A 25934-nucleotide genomic window follows, 5' to 3' on the forward strand; every position below is an offset into this window, starting at 1 on the left:
CAGGGGAGACCTGATCGCTCTCTACAGCTGCCTGAAAGGAGGCTGTGGTGAGGTGGGGATCGGCCTCTGTTCCCAAGTAACAACAATGGAATGGCCTCAAGTTGCTCCAGGGGAGGTTCAGGTTGGATATGAGGAAGAATTTATTCTGAGAAAGAGCAGTGGCACAGGCTGCCCAGGGAGGTGGTGCAGTCACCGTCCCTGGAGGTGTTGAAGAACCGTGTGGATGTGGCACTGAGGGATGTGGGCAGTGGTATGACGGTGATGGGTTGGACTAGATGATCTTAGAAGTCTTTTCCGGCCTTAATGATTCTGTGATTCAAAGGTGGTGAAAGATAGATAGTTCCCCACAGTGCCTCATCCTTTTATAAACGCATACATTAGGCTTGTGTCCTCTGTTATATCTCAGTTTAGCTCTTTTTTTCCCCATAAAGCAGCACCTAAAAATCACCTACACAGTTTCAGAGGAGCAGATTCCCGCTCCCGTCGGCCGCCGCACCGTCCCTGTCAGACTCCACGCCCTCTCCCGCCGCGGTCTCAGCCCTTCTCCTTCCCTCAGGGAAGGCTCCCGCTCCCCCCGCGGCCGCCAGCGAGCGGGACGGGGAGGGAGGGAGTGAAAGAAGGAGGCGGCTTCCTCCCGCCCTCCCTTCCTCGTCCGGCCGCCAGCAGCGAGCCACGGCCCCCGGGCTGGGGGAGCACTGAGGGGCGGCGGCCGGGGCGGGATAGGGAGCGAGCGGACGGCCCGGGGCGCGGCCCCGCCGTCGGGCACCTTCCCTGGGCGCTACCCCCCCACCGCCGCGACGGCCCCCCCAGCCATGGGGACGGCGTCGTCGCTGGTGAGCCCGGCGGGCGGGGTCGGGGAGGTGATCGAGGACACGTACGGCGGCGGCGAGGCCTGCGAGATCCCGGTGGAGGTGAAGCCCAAGGCCCGGCTGCTCCGCGGCTCCCTGCGGCGCGTCGGCGCTTCGCGGCCCGGCGGCCTGATCGGGGCCAGCTTCAAGTCCACGGCCTCGGTGCAGGAGCTGGAGTGCGTGGCCGAGTACGAGCGTCTGAAGAAAGAGTACGAGATCTTCCGCGTCAGCAAGAACAACGAGGTGGCCTCCATGGTGAAGAAGGAGGCCAAGCTGGACAGGGAGAACAAGCGGCTGCGCGCGGAGCTGCAGGTATTCGCAGCCTCTGGGTCTGTCCTGCTCTCGTGGAAGGCTGTGGCGGGAAGGTGAGAGCCTGTGGATGGCTCGTCGCGCGTCCCTGAGCCGGGCTGAGAGCCGTCGTGCCTCTCTCTGGGCAGGGCTTGGCATCTCCTTGGAGTAAGGAGAGTTGCGGGGTAGCATTGGATCGAGATGTGGCGTTTACTAGCTGGAAAGTGAGCTAAAACCGTTTATTGCCATTCTCTCGGTAAAATGGTGTATTCGATCTTTTCAGGCACTTCAGAAGACTTACCAGAAAATACTTAGAGAGAAAGAAAGCGCGTTAGAAGCTAAATACCAAGCCATGGAGAGAGCCGCCACGTTTGAACATGATCGAGACAAGGTCAAAAGGCAGTTCAAGGTATGGCCTGACTTTCCTTTTCTTGGGAAAATGATCAAAAGTGAATACAGTTGACACTCAGACTCATTCCCTAAAGGAATTTCTTTAAAACAGTGTTCATGAAGACCTGCCCTAAAATGATTGCAGTATTGTGGTTGCAGCTGATTATTTCCTTCCAGACAATCCTACCAAAACTTCTCTGTAAGATGAAGAGAAAAAGCAGAAAACAGCTTTTAAAATACTAAAGTAAATTATGCAGAGGTATGTCCTAAACTAAATTCCTGTGTTATTCCAACACAGATTCTTGCAACTTTCATACCCGAGAGTGACAGGAAAATGTGGGCCTCAAATTGGCACATGCTGAAGAAACACAGACATTTGTTTCTGAATCTACTTATATTTAGCAATGTAAGAGTTCGAACTCACATTGAGGTGTATATTGGTGCATCTCTCTTGGCTGCTGAAGTATGAGAGACCATTGAAGAGAAAAGCATTTGCACTGCTTTGAGGAAAAGTCAAACTGATACTTCTGCTTTTCCTTTACTGCTTATGAGGGTACTTCCACCACCTATCACAGGGAAACAGACCTCAGTTTTGCATTGTTTTCAAGATTCTTTGTATCTTTAATTATAGCAGGTGTTCATATTTAGCAGAAAAAGAACTGTTGTTGACTTCATTTAAGAAAATGAGACTGGAAGAGGATTTAATCTCATTCTATCTAAATCTAGTTTCTTGTTTCCTTCTTTTTGTGATGGTAATATTTTAAAATAGGACATCTGGAATACTCAATTGCTTTCTATTTTAGGAAATTTAAATTGCCACTGTAGTCAAAACTAAATACAAGATTATATGTAAATGTTAAAAATACATGGAAAACTAAAAGAGAACCTTTGAAGGAAATTACCGCACGCATTGATTTCAGAAGACACTTAATTTAAAAGGTCAGGAAAAATGCTTCTCATTTTTAATGAACTTCCCATACTAATGTGGACTCCTAACATTCAGAATAGTATGCTAAGCTTTAAAATGGTAAAATTTTAATGTCAGATAATTTTTAACTCTTTTTTTGCTCATTTATAGGCTTCTGATTGGTTTTTGTTCACATTCTCCTGCTTTCTTTTTTTTTTTTTTTTTTCCCTGCTAAATGAGTACTAGAATCTTATCTTTACAGTTGAAAGTATTTAATAAGGATTCAGGAATCTGATATTATATTTCAAAAGATAATGGTTTATGTTTCAAATTTAGTTGTTTTTTTTTTTTTCCACCTGTAGATTTTTAGGGAAACAAAAGAAAATGAGATTCAGGACTTGCTGAGGGCCAAACGGGACCTAGAAGCAAAACTTCAGAGACTCCAGGCCCAAGGAATCCAAGTGTTTGATCCTGAAGAGTCTGATTCTGATGACAACTGTACAGATGTCACAGGTGAGAATTTCGTCCCCAGTATTTAGTGTTGTAATGTGACTGAAAGTCTGTGAATAGTAGAACAGAAGGCAAAAAATTATCTTCTGCTTATGAATCCAGCCTGAAAAGCAACAAAAAATATTGTAAAGAATTAAAGGAGCTGACTTTGCATATATAGTTTATATTATGAAAGCCCCAGTTTTCTGGTCTCAGAAATGAATCAATGAAGGAAATATAACACTGTCAAGAAATAAAGAAACAGTGACTTAAAATAAAATTCTTCTATGAACAATTCTGAGTTTCCAGTCTATTCTGAGCTTTCTTCTGAGTTTTCTTAATCTAGATCTGGGAGATTATGTTCTAGAGGATCCAAAAGAGTACAATTGAAACCAGATGGAATCTTGGGTTGACTTACAGTCTGTAAATCTGTGATGAAATGTGCCAGTCTCAGCTGCTGTATTTTTCAAAGTAGCAGAGCTAGCTGTTTAACAAACGTGATCTAATCAAAAGAGCAGTTTTGCTGGAGAATTTTTTGAAAGGGAAACCCTAGCAAAATTCATGAAACAGAAGACAAAACCTCATACACGCCGTAAGAGGTACCTGCTAACACAGAAAGGCTCTTTGCATGCCTGTTGTCCATTTGATGAACCATGGTGGTACAGGTGTTTGTTTCTGCCTTTTGTCTTACATTTTTTGAATGTTTTTGAATTCACACTTCCCTTATATTTTTCTAAGTCTTTTTCCATTTTCTGTTTACCTTCATTAAAGAATATTCGATGTCTTGGGAGTTGATACAGTTTGACAGAAGTGTAATGTGTACATATTACAAAGAGATGCTGTGAATGCTGTCTCACAAAACACAGAAGATGTATTTCAGTCCTGACCTAGAGCCCCTTTGTGTTGTTTTAGTTCTGGGACATTCCTGAACAAAAACTGTCAGTTTTGTGATGTGAACAAATGGCTGCATCAATACTGTAAACAGTTTTCCTGATTTGTAATCCAGGACAGCATTTGAACCCAACTGATATGAGCAATCCATGTAATAACAAGCAACAGCAAATAACCTCGCCCTTCACTAGTATGGCTTCCTAGTAACTTCAGATTAGCATTTTTTATTTGCTGCACACAGAGGTGAGAGCAAAACTGCTAAAGGAGAAAGAATTATGTTCAGTAGCTTGTGACAGGTGATATCAGCTCAAATATTTAAGACTGATAATTTGCCCTGTTTAGTGACAATGAAGGGGGTTTTGGTTTGTTTATTTGTTTGTTTTTTGGTGTTTTTTTCCCCCTCCCAATTTTTAGCTGCTGGGGCTCAATCTGAATATTGGAATGGAGGAGCCTTGGGAAGTGAGCCATCCATGGGCAGTATGATGCAACTTCAGCAGTCTTTCAGGGGGCCTGAATTTGCTCACAGCTCTATTGATGTTGAGGGACCATTTGCAAATATAAACAGGGGTAAGTAATGGGGAACTATATTATTGGGACAGTATGTATTTATGTCATTTTTGTATCCATTCCTACATAATTTGATGGAAGAACTGAGATACTTCTTTGTAACAACAGAAGGAATCTGTGTACATGCCAAGTTGTGTTTAATATATTTGGTAGCTATGGTATGTGCAGTATTGAGTTTAGCAAATAGTAGTGAACAGCTCCCAGTTGTGAAAAAACCAAAACCATTCCTCATGTAGATTAAGGAAGACAGTTATCTCTTCCAGTATTGACCATGGCTCTTTTTTTCCATTTTGGTTCAAATTCTCAACTTCCTGACTGGGAATGTTACGTTGGTGTTGGCATAAAGTGTATTCCTTTTTTCTCATATTCTCATTTACATAGTTTCTGATGCTTCTTAGGGTTCAATTCATTGAAATGCGATGTCGTGACAAGGATACATTGTTATATGAATCAGTGTTAGATATTTTGTTAACAATAATTGTTACTTTTTAACTTTGTTTCCCCGTATTGCCTCTTACAAATTGCCTTCCACTGCTCTCTTTTTCCTCACTGTTGGCCCTGGAACCCTTCCTGCATGGCAGTTCCTCCCTTTTTTCTTCAGTCCTTAAGGCTCTGATTCAGAAGTTTTTGCTTACAGGGTGGGAGGGGAGAGTCTGCTCTGTGATAGCTCCAGCTTCCTGTACTAATCTTTCCACTGAGCCATTTGGTACTGAAAGGGGAATGTATTTCAAGCTTGAAAGAATGATGAACCACAAAATGAAGAACTTAGAAAAGTTTTAAAGTTAGTTACTGCTGTAGTGAATTGGCATGTAGTACAGAGAACTCTGCTGTGCATTCTGTCTCAAGAAGAGGTGCTTCTGTGTTTCACCTTCATTGACTGGCGTGGTCTCTTTGAAATGCGTGCAGATCAGAAAGAAAAAAAGTAGTTGTTTGGTTATGGAGGTTTGTAATACTTCCTGCATACTTTCATTCATTTTGCAATCATCAACGTGATTTTTGTGCACACGTTTCGTCAGTGCTATTTGAAATATCCTTATAATTATAATACCTATATGTTTTAAAATACTGCTTTGCCATATTATCAAATTATATGGTGCTATCAGATTATACGTGTTCTCTAAATTCATTTTTTTTGAAATGAAAATAAATGTAAAAAGGTTTTTACTATTTGAAATTAAATGTAGTATTAATAATGTTAAGAGAAGATTACTTATCCATTATCCAGCATAATCAGATATGGAGATCTCCTGACTTCATTTTTTTATTGGCAGATGACTGGGATGCTGCTGTTGCCAGTATATTACAGGTTACTCCTCTGTTTTCCCACTCTCTGTGGAGTAACACTGTGAGATGTTTTATTATTAGCACTACTGAGACTCAACCAGAAGTGGAAATCTTCATTAGAGTGAGTACTTGACAAACTTTTTGTTTCCCCTGTGATACTTATTCAGAAATGTCTCTAATATTTTTTAAGAGCTTTGGTAACTATGTTGAGTTCCGTGAATTCAGAGCAAGTCTTTTGTCAAGGACTTCAGGGAAGAAATTATATAGAAGAAAAATACTGAGATTTATCTAGGAGGTCCTTAACACTGTACAGATATAGAAATAAAGCAGTTATTCAAATTTGCTTTCAGAACTACTCACCAAAACTTCAAAGAATCTGTGAAACAATGGGCTACTTCTTTCAAGTTGTTCATTTTCCAGCAGAAAATGAAAATCATTTTAAAGAAGTACGAAAATGGGAAATTGAAAAAAGTTCATTAGTCATTTTGCTCCTACATCTGACTTTGCCAAGGTAAGTGTTATTTAGGCTGGGAAAGCAAATGGAAACTGGTAACTTATGGAGAGTGCATAGCTTATTAAAATGTCTGTGATACTTTATTGAGTACGTTTCCTGAGATAGCATCTTCTGAGTGATATTTACTGGAGCAAACAGTTAAAAGAACGTGTCAGCTTTGTTGTCATTTACTTTTTCCTGTATCTGTAGATTCTGTTAAAATACAGCATGAAACATGTCTTTGTAATAAGGAAATGTTTTGCTTTCCAAGAAGAGATTCTGCCAAGCATGTTGCTGAAATCTTAGGAATTCAAAGTGGCTGGCATGAATGTCTTCAGTGTTTTTCATTTGCTTATCTATCCTTACACCTGCCCATAGTATTTTGTTTTTGCTTTTGGTCTGTCCTCTATAGTCTTTTGTCTTCAGCTTCCTTCTGGACTGATTTCACAGCTCTTCTGTGCAGTACCTTGCACCAACTGTCTACAAATGGTCTTACTGAACTTACAGTGTTTTAAGGCAAATGGTGATGTAGCATGTTCCATTTTTTCAGTGTTTTGTTGTATTTGCCTAATCTTCTAGACGAAACGTAACTCACTAAATGAAAAACACTGAACTGAAGATATTCTTAGAATTGTATTAGGACTGTTTATTTCTGTTGTGCATTTATTTGGGAATTTTGGGTAGAAAATTTGGTTTTCATTGTTTGGGAGAAAGGAGAATAAATTTTGCTGAAAAAGAGATAAAAAAGGATTAGAAAACATAATATCAAAGTTCATGGAATAATCATTCCAAAACGCAGTATGGAAGCAAAAATCTGTAAGTAGTGATATGCATCAAGTTTCAGATCAGGGACAGATCTTGAAGCTGAAGATTTCACAGCTGTTGCATTATTGGAGGTATCTTGTATTAACTAGACCTGCTGGTTCTGTAAGTAAAGCATCTTTCCCCAGAGAACTAAAAGCTGGCTTAAGACAATAGTAGCTCAGATTTACAGTAGTCGAGTGCATGAGGGAACAGCCAGGTACCACAGATTATTTTCTTTGTTTCCATATAGAAGTCAGGCTGCAGCTGCCATGTTTGTTCTCTGAGAAAGTGTCAGCTGCTGAGAGGCCATTGCCCCCCAGGAGAACACTGCTGCCAAATAACCCAGCTTTACCTACACATGTCATAATTAATTCCTCCCCCCTCAAAAAAAAGCCCCAAACAAACAAAAAACCAAAGAAACAGCGAAACACATCAACAACACAGGAGAGTATTTCTGCCAGCAATATTCACTTATTTCTCTTACAAAATCTCTGATGAAACTCATAGTGCTCATATGAAGAAAATAATACTTGAGAAATCCTGTCTGCTATGTCAGCATCCCCAGGTTACGCAGTTGTGGAACAGCAGTAGATTGCTCAGTTTGATATCCATGGTATCAATTCCTTCACGCATACTAAGTGCTTTGGAGATTAGCTAAGGGACTACCCTACATCTTACAAATGCTAATGGACTGTTCCTTATAACGGGTATTCCTTCTTCAAGGAATAAGACAGAGACTTCAGAGAGGTGATTGCATGGCATATATGGTATTTGTTAATCATGTGTGAATCAATTTTGTTTCCGTACAGAGCAATTATTTTTCACTCTGCATTTTGGTATGATGGGAAGATAGACTTCTAATTTACAGAGCATTGACCATAAAAATTAATAAAGTTTTCGTATCTGTAGTTCAAGTAGCATGAATTTCTCTTTTACATGCTCTTTGCTTCTGGATTTATCTTAAGTTCTCAGATGAAACATTTGGTTATCCTTGTTGTAAATAGATATGACTTTTGAATTAGATTTTGCAGTGAAACCCATCTTCGGATCTTGTGTTGATTGAGCTATTTACTACAGCAGTGTAATATAGCACAAGAATGCTGATTTCCAATCTAGTTGTTTGTTGGAAGACTGTGAAGAAGCCTTCTTGAAAAATCCAGAAGAAAAACCCCGTCTGATTTACCACAGAATGGGTGATGACAGAGTCAGCTCAGACTCAGTGCAGCAGTTAATTGAGCAAATTTCTTATGTGAACAAAGCAAAGGTATGATATTTCAAATGCTGTTAAATTTTAAAAGGCTTACTTTCCTGCGATGAATAAGATCAAATGTTAGTAGTCTAAGATATTCAGAGAAATTACATTACACTCATTGCTCTGGATACTCATTATATGAGAAGGAATTGAATCTGAAATTTATGAAGATTATGAAATTTTCATTGTCAGGGGAAAGAAAACCCACTGCAGTTTTACTGAAAAAAATTCCTGTACTGTAGGGATGGAATTTCTCATCTATGTTTAGCCATGTAAAAGGCAAAGGTATTTAACTAAGGTCCCTCTGCAGCCACTGAAGACATGCGTGTACCTCCAGAGAGATTCTTTGCATCTCAGAATAATTGATCTCCCTCTGTAGAGAGGACTGTTGAGGACAGCTGAGACTGAATACCAAAGTTTTAAATGCTTAAGCAAAGTGAGGCCTACCTGAGGAGTACAACAGAATTGAGTTTAAATGTGTTGTGGAATGTTTTAAGTCCTGAATATTGATCCCAATTGGATTCAGGGTTACTTCATCCTTCATTTATTTTTTCAGATGATTGATCATGTGGGAGACGTGGAGGAAGGAACGTATGAGATCTATACTTGTGTGGAGAAGATAATTAAACAGGTAGGGTACCTCATGCTTTGCAGCTTCTTTTCCTACTCAGATTTATGATCTCAGATGCTGTCAGTGTGATTGTGATATGCTGATTCAGTGTAATTCAGGTGTTCTTTTTGTGTTACACCACTAGTCCAGGAAAACTTGGAATGGAAAAACAAAAAATACAAAACTAAGCAATATCTTTATGCAAAGAAGCAGGAATAACGTGGTTGAGGGGTTGAGCATTGGACTAAATTCTCTATTAATGTGATGTTTCCAATCATGGAATAATAAAAGATTGCATAGTCCGTTCTCTCCTTAACCATCCTTGTTGTGTATTGCTTCCACTAGCAGAAGAGTGAAATTAGTTTATAGAGACCTGTGATTGATTCATGTAGTAGCCTGTTCAGTTACAGTCCCTGCCAGTGTGAAAGGAAATGAGCACACTGATGTTAATAGAGTAGCACTCATACACCCTGGCATTGAAAGTTACACTGTAAATATCTATACTTCTAAAAATTATAGTTGTGGTTGTTTCCACATTATTCTGTTTCACTCAGGATATATTGGGCTGTGAAATGACAGAACTAGAAGGCAAAGATTTGGGTAATAAGGAAGAATCCACTGCTCCTGAAGAAGAAGTTTTTGGTGATGTACTGTGGGATGCACATGATGAACAGGAACAGATGGAAGCTTTTCAGCAAGCCTCTAATTCAACATGTGAACTGGGATTTGAGAAAGTAGGTACACTGGAAATGTATATGGATGCAGAGGAAGCCATCACTCATTTCCCTCTCTTGTGAGGCAAGATGTAGTTCTACTGAAGAAGTTGTGTCTGAGAGCATCTTTGTGGCTGCTACTCCTTAGGCCAGGAGAAGCCATATGTCTTATATAGATGGCAGGCATATTTATTTTCTGGGAGAGATGCCAGTTTGCCTGTTGTTGAATGGCATTGATGAAGAAGCAGTTGTTGTTTCTACACTGGGGAAAAGCACTAGAATGATGTGCCAGAAATTGAGTGTCCTCCTTTTAGGCTTTGAATATCAATCAGGAAGAGCTCGGAATGTTTTTTTTTGAAGGAAATTGGAGCTCTATCTTGACATCTGGAGTCAGGCTCTTTGCAGATGGCTAATGCAAAGATTTCATCTCATTGTACAAGCAGAGGTATTTGAAAATAACATAAATTTAAAGGTAAAGAGGTACTGAATGACTTGGTACTACCCTGTTATTGAAAATAATATTTTGAAGTGTTTCAATACGAAGGTGTCAAGAGCAGATATATGCAGGGGAAGGGGAAGTATAATAAAACATAGAAAGTAAAAGCATTAAATTCATGGAAAGTGATGTCACATCTGATATGGGCAACATTCTTTGATGCTGTGATGTAGTGTAAGGATGCAGTTTCTGTGTTATTATAAATTAGGATCCCAATTTTACTAGTATTGTTTATTCTTTTACTTTGCTGTTCATTTATTGGCAGTGAATTGGAGGATGATGCTAATTTTACTGCATACCAGGACAGTAAATAATAGAATATTAAAAGAAAACATATATATGTATCTTAATGTGCTTCTACTTATTTTCAGACAGAATATTTCTTTGAAGCAAAATAATAGCAAAACAAAATGAAATGCCCTTAAGTCATCCTGAACTCTGCCATAATGTTGTTGGTCTTCCATGTGTGAAAGAAAACATTACTTTTGTGTGCTTAGTGGCTTCGTAATCTCATGCCAGATGCAAACTTTGAAGGCTTTGTCCTAGTTAAAGTATCCAATGCAGGGGAGTAGTTGAGACGTGGAGAGGGAAAAAAGCCTTAGTACCCAATTGCTTTGGTATATTAACTCCAGTTCAGTTTATTAGCACTGGAAGTGCTTAATATATCAGGCTTTGAAAAAAATGTGCATGTACTTTACACTTTATTCAAGAGATTATAGACCTTGTGATTTGAGATTTCATTATAGATGTTATTTCCTTTTGCATTTGCTATGTTTTAGTATTTATTTCTCTGTCTTAATAAGCTTGCACATAAGTGTAGTCTTTAGATGGTGTACAGTAACAAGCAATATGTTTTATTCTTAAACAGCAGAATGTTTACAATGGTTATTTCTTTTTTGTAGTATTTTGAACGTCTAAATGACCTAGTAGCAGCACCAGCACCAATTCCACCTCTGCTTGTATCAGGAGGACCAGGTTCTGGGAAATCTCTCCTTTTGTCAAAATGGTACTGTAATTTAAAAAAAAAAATAATAAAGTGTTACTTTTTTTAAATTCAACTTTTCCTTGTCCTTCCCCTTTATCTTTTTTCCTATTTTTCTTTTATCTTTTTTGTCGTTTTTTATGAAATTCAAGAAAAATGTTTCCATTACATTTAAAATATTGTATCAATTTGATAAGAGGTAAAGCGGAGATGCTTGCAAAGCTCTGATGTTATCTGTCCTTGTGCAGCATACATAGGTGGTTTCTGTAGCTCATAGTGTTGCCCTTCTCTTCTACCTAAAGCAGTCCTTTGGAGTCTTTTTCACTCAAATAAATGAAAGATGAGACCAAATAATTTATCATAGCAATACATTTTACAGTCACTTCTAGGTTATAGTGAGATTTTCTGTCATAAAATAAATTGATAGTGCCATTACTTCTAAAAAGCTCAGTATCATGTGAATATCCAGTGCTACAAAGGGTAGATGTTAATGGCCACTGGTTCTGGGTGGAGCAAAAGTGAGAACAGACATAAAACGTTCATTTATACGTCAGAAAACATCTGACATTTTGTAAGATAAACACTGAACGCCTCTAGCTCAGACATTCTACCTCCTTTTGGCAAAACCCATAATTATTAAGTTACATTTGCAAAAATAGACTGTTATGAGTAGGTGTTATTTTTTGTGTTTTTGTTGTCAGTGTTTCATTGTTGTTTTTTACTTCTCTCTGTAGGATTCACTTGCAACAGAAGCATTCACCAAACACTTTGATTCTTTATCACTTTGTTGGGAGGCCCATGTCTACCAGTTCAGAATCTGCATTAATAATTAAACGCCTTACTTTAAAGGTATGCTGTATTATTACATACTCTGCTTTGCCTGATTCACTGCAAAGTGCTAGTGTCTGTGTGTAGATCAAATGCAACGTTTCTCCAGGTTCTTCTACATCCATCAAGAGCAATGAAAGTGTAAGACGTTATAGAAGGGGGGGAAATTGAAACTACGCATGGAATGAAGATCTCTTAAATTGTATCTCTGGGATATTTGTAATAGTTACACTACCGGTGACAAATACTGATAGCTTATAAAGCCATATAAGCTTCTTCCAAATTTTTCTGCCATTCTGCCAGAGAAGCAGATAGTATCTCTTATATGTTTGTAGGAATCTGAGGCTAGATTTGCCAGGTGGCACTGTTCTGTTCTTAGACCAGTATCTCTCCTATGTCCAATTATTTTTTAATTGTGTTAGATGTTTGGGAAATAAATGAAAAGTATTTTTGTGCCAGGGTCTGAACTCTTATTTCCTTCATATGGTGGCAAAAAAAAAGACTTCTCGTAATAAAACCTTTAGGAAAATGAAGCAAATTGTGTGCTCCTTGCAATTTTCTCATGTATTTTAAGTCCACCTTATTTAACTGTGCAACTTTGAAGTCCTTTTAAGTCTCCAGATCCCTTGTCCATTGTGTAAACACAAGTTCTCCTTATAGAATTATATAATGAATTCAATAAATTTTGTGTGTTCTATATAAACTAGAAGAAGAGAGTCCTATGCGAACTTGACTGGAATTACCCCAACACTACATAACTTTTTTCTTTTGTGTCTGTGGCTCCTTATTCAACTTTTATAGTTGACTTTTAAGGTAAAATTTGTTATGTTTGTTTATAATTCTGCAGCTTATGCAACATTCTTGGCTAGTGTCACCTCTGACCTTGGATCCAGCTAAACTTCTGGAAGAATTTCCCCGCTGGCTGGAGAAACTTTCTGCTCGTCATCAAGGCAGCATAATTATAATTATCGATTCTATTGACCAAATACAGGTACATTTGTAGAATGCTTAGCATTTGTCTTTCCAAAAGAAACTTTGACTATTGCTATAGGTTCAGCTATATCTGCATAGCAGAAACATAAATGTTTTCTTTAATGTAATGAGCACATTTAAAGTAATTTGCGGGAAGTGCAGATGAAGTAAAATAGTCTTCAGTTTTATAGATTAGATTTGCAGGGTTTTTTTTGCTTTGTTATTACCTTTTTAACACCTTCGTTTTTGAGCATCCCAGATATATTTATATTTATGTGTAAGTTCTTCATTATGAACTATTTCCTGGGCACTCAAGTAGCCCAGTCTTCAAAGTAAACGCGTTAACGGTGATGTTCTATCTGCTTTATGTAATGTTCAGGCACGCTGATATCACTGGATCATTTAGTAGTGTTTCAAGAATCAGATCATGAACAATTTGTAGCTCTGCATTGGAGAACTCAAGACTCCATTCTCTGAGCTGTGTAATGAATGAAACCTATCAAATTCTGGCATTTGTTTTGAGCATTTGTATTCAGTGATCAAAATTTGTTTTTAAGCAAGCTGAAAAGCATATGAAATGGCTGATAGATCCACTGCCAGTGAACGTGAGAGTGATCGTATCAGTGAATGTAGAAACGTGTCCACAGGCTTGGAGGTATGTTATGGTTATGAGATGTTTCAAAGTAGCATGTCTTAAAGTAGTTGTTTTAAATTCAAGTTACTAGTTGAAGAGCAAATGGTCAGATTTATTAAGGCCTGGAATTGTAATCAATAGGTAAGGTTTTGCAACTGTTGAGTATAATGGAAGCTTTTCAACGGTAACTGCAGTAAGGACAGTTTTATTTGTTACGAAACCAGATTTTTGTTTTATTCTGATGGATTTATCCATGTGACCGTATGGGAAGATATACTAAACACAGCCACGTGCATATTAGGAACCACAATACTGTGATGTAGATCCAGGAAAAAAAAAGTGGAGATTTGGCCAGTGATCATTAGAATTTCTTAGTGGCAGGGAGTAAATTCAATTACTGATTTGATATCCATCATTAAAAACTATGAAACTTTGATGTATTTTATTTCCCACTCTTTATATGCCATCTAATCAGGTCTGAGTATAATTTCGTTCTCTTTTACTGAAGGTTGTGGCCTACTCTTCATCTTGATCCACTGAATTCCAAAGATGTTAAAGCTCTCATTAATGCAGAATGTAGCTCTGTGAATGTTAAATTGACTAAAGAGCAGGTAAGTCTTTTGTAGTTCTTTGAAAATACTTTAGTAAAACTTCCAATGAAAACATGGAAAGATGAAATAAGTACAGCTGCCAAAAGAAAGTAATATATTTAGCTAAGTAATACTGCTCAAAACAGAATGCAGTTTGAGGTGTTTTTTTTTAATGGTTTTGTTTTTTTTTAACCTCGTGGCTCATAGCATCAAAGCACAGATGGAACAGTGTAAATTATTAACTGGAAAACTGTATGGTGCCCATATTGCTGTAAACATGTTCTTTCGTTTTAGACTCACGAAAGGTTTAGTATTGCATAATAATGTAACTGTGATTGACTAAGTGCGGAAAAATTATTTCACCCCTTTGCCTTGGAGATTGATTCTGTGAGGTAATCCTCATCCTTAGAGATGCAGTGATTAGATCCTAACTGTTCTAATCCTAAACTAGAAGGGAAACTTTAACTTGCATGCTCTGATATCTAGAAAAACAACCCAGTAATTTGGGCACTAGTTTCATGTCATACTCTTCAAATGTTATAAATAGAAACGTATCTGAAACTCCTATTTTCTTGTCAAAATATGAACTACTTATTGGTGTGATTTATCTTAGCTCACAGAGGTTTTTTTTTAAATCTTACAGGAGAAGAAGCTTGAGAGACATTGTCGTTCTGCCACAACTTGCAATGCTTTGTATGTCACTCTTTTGGGCAAAACCATTGCTCGGTAGGTACAGATGATCCTGCAGTTACGGTCAGTGCTGGGTTAGAAGGTTGTGAGTAGATTTGTGAGCATTTTGAAAAACAGTCATTTAATATAGAATGAATCCTGCTAAGAAAATGCAGCAGAACAGTGTCTGAAGTTTTCCCACGTCACTGGTTGGAAATGCAGTGGGAGTAAATGGGGGTATATGATCTCTGCCATTTTGATACTAAGTGAATCTGAATGTATCCTTCTATTTTTCTTTCCTTGTTTTGTTCCTTTAGTTTCTAGATATGGCAATTACCTTAATGCCTTTTAGTGGCATTTGGAGAATGTTACTGTTTTGTTAAATGGTTTAATTCAGGTCTGTTATATTTACTGATGCACTAGATAGCTTGCCTCATAGATTTTAAGGCTAAAATAGAGTTCAATGTTTGTTTAGTTTAACATCCCACACATGATATTTTACTGTCTAATTCCTGCTGTGGAGAAAATTAGTCTTCCTTCTTGTGCAACAGAATATGTCCAAGTGCATTGGTTTATTATTAACCTAGACTTCATCTTGTTGAGAAAGCCCCATTTATAATTTAGAGATTTGATTCTAATTTACTCTGGGTGAGTGATTTTCTTTCTTTCTTTTTGTTGCTGTTTTATGTTCTGGAATGCTTAATTGCTCTTGAAAACACGCCTTGTAAATGCATTAGGAGAAACAGCAGCATGTGGTTTTATCTTCATCCAGTCTGATGTTCTTACTCTGCACTCTTGCTGGAGGAAAGAACACAGCAACATACCTTTTCTTGGAAATAAAAATGTTGCAGTTACTCGAGAGAAATCAAATAGGTGGCTTCAGGAATTTTAGTTCTTCTGCATTTAATCTTGCCAGGTACTGTGAGCCTTTTGAACTCAATAGAAATTCAGAGCATTTTTGAGGTAGAACTTTTTGGAATTTTGTTTGTTTTGCTCAGCCAAATGTAATATGCTAAACCACGTTCTTTTTGTCCATCTTCTCAGTGTTGGAAGTGCAGGAAATATTGATGAAACCCTTCAACGGTGTTTCCAATGCCAAGACACAGTGTCCCTGTACAGGCTTGTTCTGAGATCAATTCAAGAATCGTTGTGCAGTGATAAGGAAAAAAGTCTTTTGAGAGAGGTAAGCAGTGGCTGATCTATATAGGAAATGTATATTGTTTCCTCTAAAGATTTATTCTTAAATTAAAAGTAAATACTAATTTACGTATGTTCAAATGTGTAATTCAGGGAATGTTGCATTATTAACTATAGACAGGAAATTTTATTAATCTAATTTTAACTATTATTTAACATACGACTTCTCTGTGTTGAACGTGAGGTAAATCATTATCTCACAGAGCAAAACCAAACTTCTCCACTAAGATGTGATGTGGAATCAACATTTCTTTTTATAGCTTACCAAAGGGTTAAGCACAGTAAGTCTAATCAAAACATGATGTTCTGTGAATGTAGGGCAAGGTATGTTTGATTTCTTATTCATCTTCCTGACTCTACAGAATTTCTTCGTTCTGTTTAACTTTCATTTTTTAATTAGGACATGATACTTGACAGTTGCAAGAAGTTCTTTGGTTCTTGCAGCACCTTCAGTGTATTTTACTTGGATTAAAGTCCTTTTCAACCCAGGCCATTCTATGATTCTATGATTCTGTTTCTGCTTTACATAGATACTGTGTGTCATTGGTGTTAGCCACAATGGTGTGAGTGAATCTGAGCTGATGGAACTGTATCCTGAGCTGTCTTCTGCAGTGCTAGCCTCACTCGTTCACAGCCTGCACAAAATGTGTATGCTGACATATGGCTGTGGTTTGCTGAAGTTCCAGCATCTCCAGGTAACTTTTTTTAGTTCTATACACGTGAAATTGAAATTCTGCCAATGCAAAAGCTTTTGTCCAGATTTTGGTCTTGACTGCACTGTGGTAGATAGGAAAGAAGTTTCAGTCTATTTATGTCAACTTTATACCTAGTTACACTCAGAATTAATTTTTCTATCTTGAAATTTAAGCTGTTCATTTGCCCTGTGACACCCTTAATCCCTGCTGTTCTGTTGTTATTAATAACACAGTTATTAATGTCTGTGTTTGCTCATTCAATTTTCCTTAACTTTTTTCCTGATGCTAGAATTACTTTGAAAGCTACTAGAGCTGTGTTACCACTGGTGGTCAGTATTGTTCAGCAGTTGAAAAGCTGGCATTTCAAGCATTCAGAAATTTCTGACTATTAGATATTAACTCAGTGTGTCTTAGAAAGCACTGGTTCCATAACAACAAGCTGAACTGAAGGAGAAGGGAATGTTATCTGGATAGCCAGGTCTACGCTGTACTGCACGACAACATTTGTAGTGCCTTTGGAGGAAGATTTTGCAACATAAGACTTGTTTGATTAAGTAAATTCTTTTGCAGTTCTCTGTATGTCATTTGTATTTAACAAATACTCCTTCTCTCAATTATATTCTCTTTCAGGCTTGGGAGATGGTGAAATTAGAGTATATGGAAGAAGGTCTGAATGTTATTTCAGCCTACAGACAAAAACTTGTGGACTATTTCACCATGCAGCTAAGGTAGATCGTAATTCCTCAAGATGTGCTGAACCACAGGCTTTATGCCTTCTGGATATATTTTTTTCTTTATTATGCTTTTTTGTACCCAGATTTTAAATAATTGCTGCAAAATAACCCTAGAAAACCCTTGTAGTCATTTGTCCTGTTTGTTATTGATATATTGCTTTTCAATCTTGGAAAAGATTGAGGACAGTAGTGGGAAATATACATGAAAAGAAGTTACCATGTGATAATCTGTGGTGTGAATATATAATGCTTCTGTTATTTTGTGATAACTGACCCCATCTAGGTTTTTAACGCCTAGTGAATGCTAGGAAATTTGAGGTTTCTTGGAACTTGAAGAGAAAAGAGACTTTGTATTCAGCAAGCAATAGCACATACATAAGAGGAGGTCCAATAGTATACCAGAAAGGCTACAAGTTGATGCCTATACTGAAAATGGGTTTGCATTTACAGTCCTTGGTCAGCGTCCCAGCTGTGGAGTGCTGCTGCTCAGAGCATGAGTTGGGTAGCAGCTAACCTACAGGGCCACAGCGTACCAGGGAGAGGAGGCATAAAGGGTCAGTATTTTCTGGGCTACAGTTAGGCTGGCAGATCCAGATTAGCCCATGTGAGAGAGAGGAAAAGCTTCCTGTGATTTCCTTGGGGTTCCAGGGCTCTGTCAGGCAACAGTGGAATGAAGATGTGAGAAAAGAGCACATAGGTCTCATAGCAGTTTGTCTATTTAAACGTTCAGGCATGGTACATGTATATTTGCCTTTTTTCACATCACACTGATGAGTAGTGTTAGGTCTCTATTAATATTTTTGTGGCTTTTCTTTCAATAGTCGAGACCGAGTGACTTGGAGAAGTGCAGATGAACTTCCCTGGCTCTTCCAACAGCAGGGTGACAAACAAAAGCTACACAAGTGTCTTTTGAATCTCTTTGTATCCCAGAACCTTTACAAAAGGTACAAAGTTAGCCGCTGTTTTGGGGGGTATAAACATTTCAAAGTGTTTTGTTTTTTTTTATCAAGCACATAAAATATGAAGTATTTGATAATCATTTACTTTAAAGTATAAATCAGAAAATGATAGATATAGATTTAAGGAGCTTAAATAGTAGAGGCTGAAATGGTAATGCACTGGTGATCCTGCTCTCATGTAAATCATGTATTTTTTCATTTCTGGGGCTTTGATAAAGGTGTAAATAGTACTGTTAAACAGCAACAGTCTCAACAGATTGTAGCATAAAGAGAAAACTCATTCATATGGCCCTATTCTTCTAACGTAGCATCAATCTGAAGAGAGGTGTCAGAGATAAGATGAGCTTCTTATTTCCTTGTTAAAACAGGGGACATTTTGCAGAATTGCTGAGTTACTGGCAGCTGGTTGGGAAAGATAAGAGCTCTATGGCAGCTGAGTATTTTGACTCTCTGAAAGAATATGAAAAAAGCTGTGAGGGAGAGGAAAGTATGATCTGCCTGGCTGATCTTTATGAGACCCTGGGACGGTTTCTTAAGGACCTAGGTCTTCTCAGTCAGGTGAGTACATTTAGAGACTTGTAACAGCAAGGAGGGAAATTGAGCAGAGCTGATCGTGTGCTTTCTGTTGCAGTTGTTAAAATATTGTGGCGTCCAAGATGTTGCCTGCTGTTCATATTCTGAACCTCGCTGTTGCAGGCTGTAGCTCCTTTGCAGCGGTCTCTGGAGATTCGAGAGACTGCGCTGGATCCAGACCACCCAAGGGTGGCACAGTCACTTCACCAGTTGGCGGGAGTTTATGTTCAGTGGAAGAAGTTTGGGAACGCGGAACAGCTGTATAAACAGGCCCTGGAAATCTCTGAAAATGCTTATGGAGCTGAACATCCTCGGGTAGCCCGGGAACTCGATGCTCTTGCCATGTTGTACCAAAAGCAGAACAAGTAAGATTGACAATGCTGGTTTTTCTTTAATGTAAAAGTGCTACACAAATAACTTTGCAGATATTTTCTCCCTGAAGCCAAGCTGTTTCTATAGTTCTTTTTTAGAGTTTCCTAAGTTCAACAACGAGCATATCCTCTGTATTCCTGTGGCAGGCCACCCAGTAGAGGTCAACTGCTCTGACTTCTAATAAGTCAGAGATGAAGGAGGAGCGTTGTCTGGCCCAAGGCATTTTGGATTGTCTTTATCTTGAACAAAAAGATAAATTTTTTTTCAACATTCTTAAGTTCTCCTTATGCACTTAAATAACTTAGAAGCTTTTCAGAACACCCAGCTACATTTGGCATTCTCCTAATGCTGTAAATAACTGTTTTTAGATATGAACAAGCTGAGCAATTGAGGAAAAAGTCCTTCAAAATACGCCAAAAAGCAGCAAGACGAAAAGGCAGTCTGGTAAGGAAATGGCTGATGTTTAGAAGGAATGCTCTGTTAAATAGATGATAAGTGTGCCTGCAAAATCTGATGTTCGAATGCTTTTGATAATTGAAGACGTAGTGAGGGGCCTAGCACTGGCTTTGGTAACTGCCCTTAAACTACTCTGGAAATGGAGATGAATCAGGACAACTGGTATGGAGCTGAGAAGTAGAAAAGAAAGGAGTGGGTATATACATTTTAGGGGTGCAGAATTATTGCTGATAGAATTAGCTGTCAAAACAGCAACGGAGAACGGTATTCTCCAGAGATAACAGAGGTCTTTATCCTACAGATACTATGGAATAGAATCCTTACAGCAGTGGATAATCCCAGTAACAGAATTATGTGCCACGTTGAGGTTTTTTGTTTTTTTCTTTTCTGTTTCTTTTTTTCTTTTTCTGTGTCAGCTGCATGTTTTTAAGCATTAGTTTGGCGGCTGAGATCCACATGAAGCCTCAAGTTATACTTTAAAGAAATGGCATTTAGGATAGGCGGTTGGCTTCATTTTTTTTAAGTTTATAAACTTAGGAATTTCATCTGAATTGGTTGTTTGAACTGTGGAGTTTAAATAAATCAGTATGTATGATATAGGAAAAAAGAGAGCTGTAATACAACACAGTAACTTAAATTTCCTAGAAGCAAGCTTGGTGAAATTACCATTAGAATGTAAGTAAGCAGGATGCCATTAAACAGGAATTAAGTAGAATTGTTTTGCTCCTTTGGTGTAAAACTTGAGTCTTCTAATTTTCTGTCTTCAGTAACAAGCTTTGAAAGTAGTGATGGTTGACTTACCTTGTGTTTTGCTGTAGTGTGGCTTTGCTCTTCTACGTCAAAGAGCCCTGCAACTGGAAGAGCTCACACTGGGCAAGGATACACCAGACAATGCTCGAACCCTCAATGAGCTGGGAGTCCTTTATTACCTGCAAAATAATCTTGAGTAAGTTGTGTTCTTTGTGACACTTCCACTGAGTGTTCTCGTAGATCACACATGGAAGCAAAGTGTGGAGAACTAATATTAAATGTAGAGACCTGGTCAGATGTGCATTGTGGTGATGCCTGTGGTTCATTCTGTTTTTGTTTACTGTGAAATTCACTCATATTTTATAGACTTGATGCTGCTAGCTTGTATTAACAAGTGATGTATTTCCTGCATTCAGAACTGATGTTTCATGATTAAAACTAACTAGCCAGAGTTGCAAATACCATTTCTCTCTCAAAATATACACCCTCTCACAGAATTTTTGTCACTGTCCTTTGTAGCGTTCATTTTTGAACATAAGGATTGTTGTTTTTCACATCACTTATCGCTATCGCAAGAAATCACGAGTTAAATATTTATTCACAGTGCGTGTTATCCTCAGGTCTTTTAAGGGCAAAGGGGAAGATGGAGCAGCACAACTCCTCTCTAAATGAAAGTAGAGATAAGCAGGGGTGTCAATGAAGGAGAGTGGCATTTGCAGTGCAGTTCTCATCACATGGTTAGAGGTTTCTTTGGCCCACAGAGTAGCCTAGAAGTGGTTGTTATGAGTGAAATGTAGAGTCACCTTATGTCCTGCTCTCCTGAGCTGAATCTTTCCAGGGAAAAAGGAAAATTCACAGCAAAAGCACAGGAGTAAGTTCTGAAAATGTTTTTATGTTCTCCCTCTACTTGGTGTTTGAATTGCATGTGGTTCTTGGAAGACAGCAGTAATATATTTTAATTTAGAATCTGCATCTCTGTTAAATGTGAGATTTTTACAGTGATGGCCCTGATTTGTAACAGCTGTTGGAAATAAGTGGTGCTTTTTTCATTGTTGCTTGTTTTGTTTTACCCTCATGAAGCCACATGAAACTGGCTGATCATAGAGGACTAGTATCTATCTAATCTCATACAAAATACAGAATCATTTTAAATTCCACATTGCTCAAATGTAGTTCAGCGCAGCCAATTTTTAGAGTAAACACATCTCCGCTGTTTCACATGAGAGTGAAAGTATAAACCTTGTTCTGGTGAAGGTTTAAGTAATTTTAATGATTGTTGTGTATCTTCTGAATCTGCGAGTCCAAGATTGAATTTCTTGATAATTTGATACAATTAGAGTGAAATCAATGGCAGAAGGGTGTGTTTCAGTAGCAGTTGCTATGTATCACACTATGTATCACACTTCATCCCATGGTCCTTGCAAGGGAGAACACCTTTTGACACCTGTGTTAGAGCTCCAAATTTGTATGTACAGTTCTACATAAATATCTTTCTAATGTGAATTTTTCTGATTTACTACACTGATGGGAACCAGAGTCACACAAAATTGGTGTGAACGTCAGGATGACAAAAAACCCAATTATAATGGATGCTGCCAGTATTACGTGGGGATCACTGATTATTTGTGTTAGAGGAAGTGCTGTAAATCCATAATAGAGTAGTAGCACACTATTTTAGTGAGATGAATGCTTTTGATTGGAAAATGCTTCAACGGTGGCATCACAGTGTTTTTTCCATGTTGTCACTTTCAAATAGATTCTCCTATAAGAATCTAGCTCATTATAATTGATAGATGTGATCACCTGATCATGAAGCAGCTATGGGATTAGTTTAATGTTTGCTGAAGTCTTCTAGACTGGCTTTTTAGTTCTTCACAGAGGTACTTCAGTACTGCCCTGAAACACGTAAATTATCTCTGCTTCTTAGGGCTGGCTTACGTGGTTTCTACAGTTTCTGAGACTGAGTTTATTCTGTTTAAGTCACATCAGCCTGTATAGACATTAACAGCTTTAAAATATTGCTCCACAAATGTTTTCTGTAGGACAGCAGAACTTTTTCTGAAGCGCTCCCTGGAAATGAGAGAAAGAGTCCTGGGACCCAGCCATCCTGACTGCGCACAGTCTTTGAACAACCTGGCAGCCCTGTACAATGAGAAGAAGCACTACGAGAAGGCAGAGGAGCTCTATGAAAAAGCCTTGGACATCAGGAGGAGAGCACTGGCTCCAGACCATCCCTCCTTGGCTTACACAGTGAAACACCTGGCAGTGCTGTACAAAAAGATGGTAAGCAACAATCCTGCTACCTCTTCACATCACCTAAATAATGTAAGGGCTTGCAGTGTCAGTCTTCCATACAAAACCAGTGGGGCTTATACATGTACACACATGTATAAAAGATGCACGTCAGAGGGACTTTGTTTCCAAAAGGCCTAGTAACAATTTCAAGACACACTTTGCTTAAAGGAAAGCTATTTGTGAGTAACGTCTTCAGTGTCTTATAAGTCTAGTATTCATCACCACAATGGAGAATTTCTCATCTGCTTAAAACCTAATGCTTTTGTGGCAGTGGGGGAAGCTCTTGCCAGCTGTATTTGAGTTCTGTTTCATACACGACATCCATATACAAGAGTTCAGTGAGACATGTCTTGATGGAAAAATCGTGTTTTAGATAATACAGAATAACGTTGAACTTTACAGACAATGTGAGAATAACTTGAAGATTCCTGATGGAGTCAATGCTTTACTTAAGGCTAGCTCATGAGAGAGCGAGCACTTAACAAACTGTGTGGCCAAGCCACTTCAAGCTTATATTGATTCAGTGAAAGATGAGAATCATGTTCCCCACAAAATTCATTGTCTGGGAAAACATTAACAGAAGTCTCTACTTCTGTGTTTCATCATTTCCAACTGTAAGTGCATGAAATGGTTTTGGGTTTTATGTTCTCTGCTCACCTCAGCTTCTAACTTTGATGCATCTAGAAACTGGAAAAAGCACTCATATTTGCATCCAACAGCTCTTTGCTAATTTGAAGTTGCATGAATTAAAATTTGTGGTGAATTAATGGCACAGAAGAGTGATAGAAGAAAAGGGGCAAGTATCACAGATACAGAAAATGACAATTATTTATGATATTTTTTTCCATAATTATTACTGATTGTCTTCAGTCTATGGCACAGTGATGTTTTGAAAAAAATAAAGAGGAAGTTTGATTTGAATTTTGGAATTACAGTGAACCATTATACAATTTGTCAATGCTATTAAATAGAAGAATGCTAATAATAAAAACCTGAGCATACTTCTGAAGTATATCTGGTTAATATATGAGTAAATTAAATTGGGAAGAAAACATTTACTGGAAAAATAATCTGCATTAATAATGATTGGAATATGAGAGGTGAATTTGAGAGGTGAATTTTAGGGAAAGTGGCCTAGAAGTCTCAATGTGGTGAATGGGAAGTGATGGATTGTTGATATGGCATTGAACACCACAGCTGTTCCAGAGAGGACAGTGCAAACAGCACCGAGAATTGCTCCTACCTGAAGGCAGCTACATTCCCATTCCCATCTCATCAATAAAATTTAGGCACTTTAGATCAAAGAACAAGGTCTCTGCTCTCATTTATGGCAGAATGAGGAAATGCAAATGGAGAAAATTATTTAGAAAAGTACAACTGAGAATTCTTTTTAGCAGTCTTCTGAATTATACTCTTGGAAGAAGAAAGTGAAATAAAAAGGAAGCAGCAGACATAGCTGGCAAACACATTAACTGGAGTTGAATATGCTCAGTATTTTGGAAAATTAATCTTAATAACTGTTCACAGAGAATAATCTGTGTGGAATATCACTGTGAATTGACCAAAGTTAAACCCTTATTCTGGAAACAGTAAGACTTGTCCAAGCTTTTTGTTGAAAATAGATTTTTACCCTCATCATTTTGATACAAGACAACTGAATTGTTTTTTTGCTGCGCTGTTTGTAGGGAAAGCTTGACAAGGCTGTTCCTCTGTATGAACTAGCTGTTGAAATACGACAGAAGTCATTTGGCCCCAAACACCCCAGTGTAGCAACAGCTTTGGTGAATCTGGCTGTTCTTTATTGTCAGATGGTAAGTTTGTCATGTCTGATGTGCTTAGCATTCCTGTCGTGAGCTTTTTTAATGACATGCACCTAATACCAAAGTAATGTAATCACATTTATAAGGGAACTATATAGAATCTACAAATACTTAGGTTTCATTTAAAAAAAAAATGGAAGGATATTTGACAAGGGAACTGTATGCAGGGGATGAATAATTGCTGAGTGGTGTTGTATGATGACAATTGGGCTAATGCTCTGTAGGTTATTCAAAATGCCCACATGCTTCATAGGACAATAGCAGAAGATGGCATTTCTAGCAGTGGCAGTCACTGTGGTATGGTGAAGCACAGCTCCGCTGTTGACTCACTGGGTAACATAATCTTTTGAAATCTGTGTCCATGAATGAAGAGTGCCCATCTGCAGCAGCTGTGACACTGTGTAGCTAAAAATTTGAGAGCCTTTACAGCTGATTTTTTTTTCTTTAGTCTACAATTAATATGAGATTTAAAGGAAATGCAATCAACTTATTATTGAATTCCTTAATTAGTGTCAATGGGAGCAAGCTGTTTCTTGCATTCTTTGTTTTTGCAATCTGCACATCAATTTTAATCGGTGATTAAAGCTGCTTCAGTAAAATTAAAGAGTGTTTGGTAACTATATTGAGATTTCCAAGACTGCCTAGGAGGACCATACCTAACTGGGATCTGGTCAGCGGGAATGGCATTTGCAAGTGAAAGCTTGTGGCTTTGACATTTTCAATTATCACCCTCATCTACCAGCAATAGAACACAAAGCACCTTATTGGTTGTTGAATATGCATGAATTTCTACCCAGGATATGTTGCTACTATGGAAGAAAAAAAGCAGTAACAAAAGTAATACACTTTTATAACAAACAACTTTCTAATACCCAAAGAAAAAGCAGACTGAAGCTTTACCTCTTTACGAACGTGCATTAAAGATTTATGAAGACAGCTTTGGTCACATGCATCCTCGCGTGGGAGAAACTCTGAAGAACTTGGCTGTGCTCAGGTAAGATTATATGCTTTAGCCCTATAAAATCATGTTACTATAAAGGGTAGCAGATAAAAAAGAAATATACTGGACTTGTGTATTAGGAAAGTAAGAAGTCTTAATTACACTTGCTGATTGCATGGTGTGCATTTCAATGTGAACAAACTGAGAGCCAAGTTTTATCTGTTTGTTTCATCTTTGTTTTACTCTTCTCCAAAGCTATGAAGGGGGAGATTTTGAGAAGGCAGCTGAACTTTACAAGAGAGCCATGGAAATAAAGGATGCAGAGACTTTGTTGATAGGTGGAAAAGCAGTTTCTCGACACTCATCAAGTGGAGACACATTCAGTTTAAAAAGTGCATTGTCACCAAACATTTTCCTGGAACCTGGACAAAGGTGA

At 38.2% G+C, this 25934-nt stretch overlaps 1 protein-coding gene across 1 annotated transcript; it reads left to right on the forward strand.

Annotated features, from left to right (window-relative positions):
- Window positions 1-812: 812 nt before the first annotated feature.
- NPHP3 (nephrocystin 3) lies at window positions 813-25934 on the forward strand (the record flags this gene model as incomplete). The annotated part of the gene is made up of 27 exons (XM_079538417.1): window positions 813-1160; window positions 1420-1545; window positions 2796-2946; window positions 4228-4380; window positions 5652-5785; window positions 6015-6175; window positions 8078-8225; window positions 8770-8844; window positions 9378-9557; window positions 10935-11038; window positions 11749-11863; window positions 12690-12833; window positions 13372-13469; window positions 13957-14059; window positions 14682-14764; window positions 15752-15890; window positions 16435-16599; window positions 17230-17327; window positions 18155-18277; window positions 18661-18850; window positions 18989-19230; window positions 19606-19681; window positions 20512-20639; window positions 22486-22726; window positions 24424-24549; window positions 25437-25552; window positions 25754-25934. The coding sequence occupies 27 exons, from the start codon at window positions 813-815 to the stop codon at window positions 25932-25934; spliced, it is 3948 nt and encodes a 1315-aa protein (XP_079394543.1).

Source organism: Tetrao urogallus (assembly GCF_951394365.1).
Source record: "Tetrao urogallus genome assembly, chromosome: 7".
In the NCBI taxonomy this organism is placed as follows: domain Eukaryota; kingdom Metazoa; phylum Chordata; class Aves; order Galliformes; family Phasianidae; genus Tetrao; species Tetrao urogallus.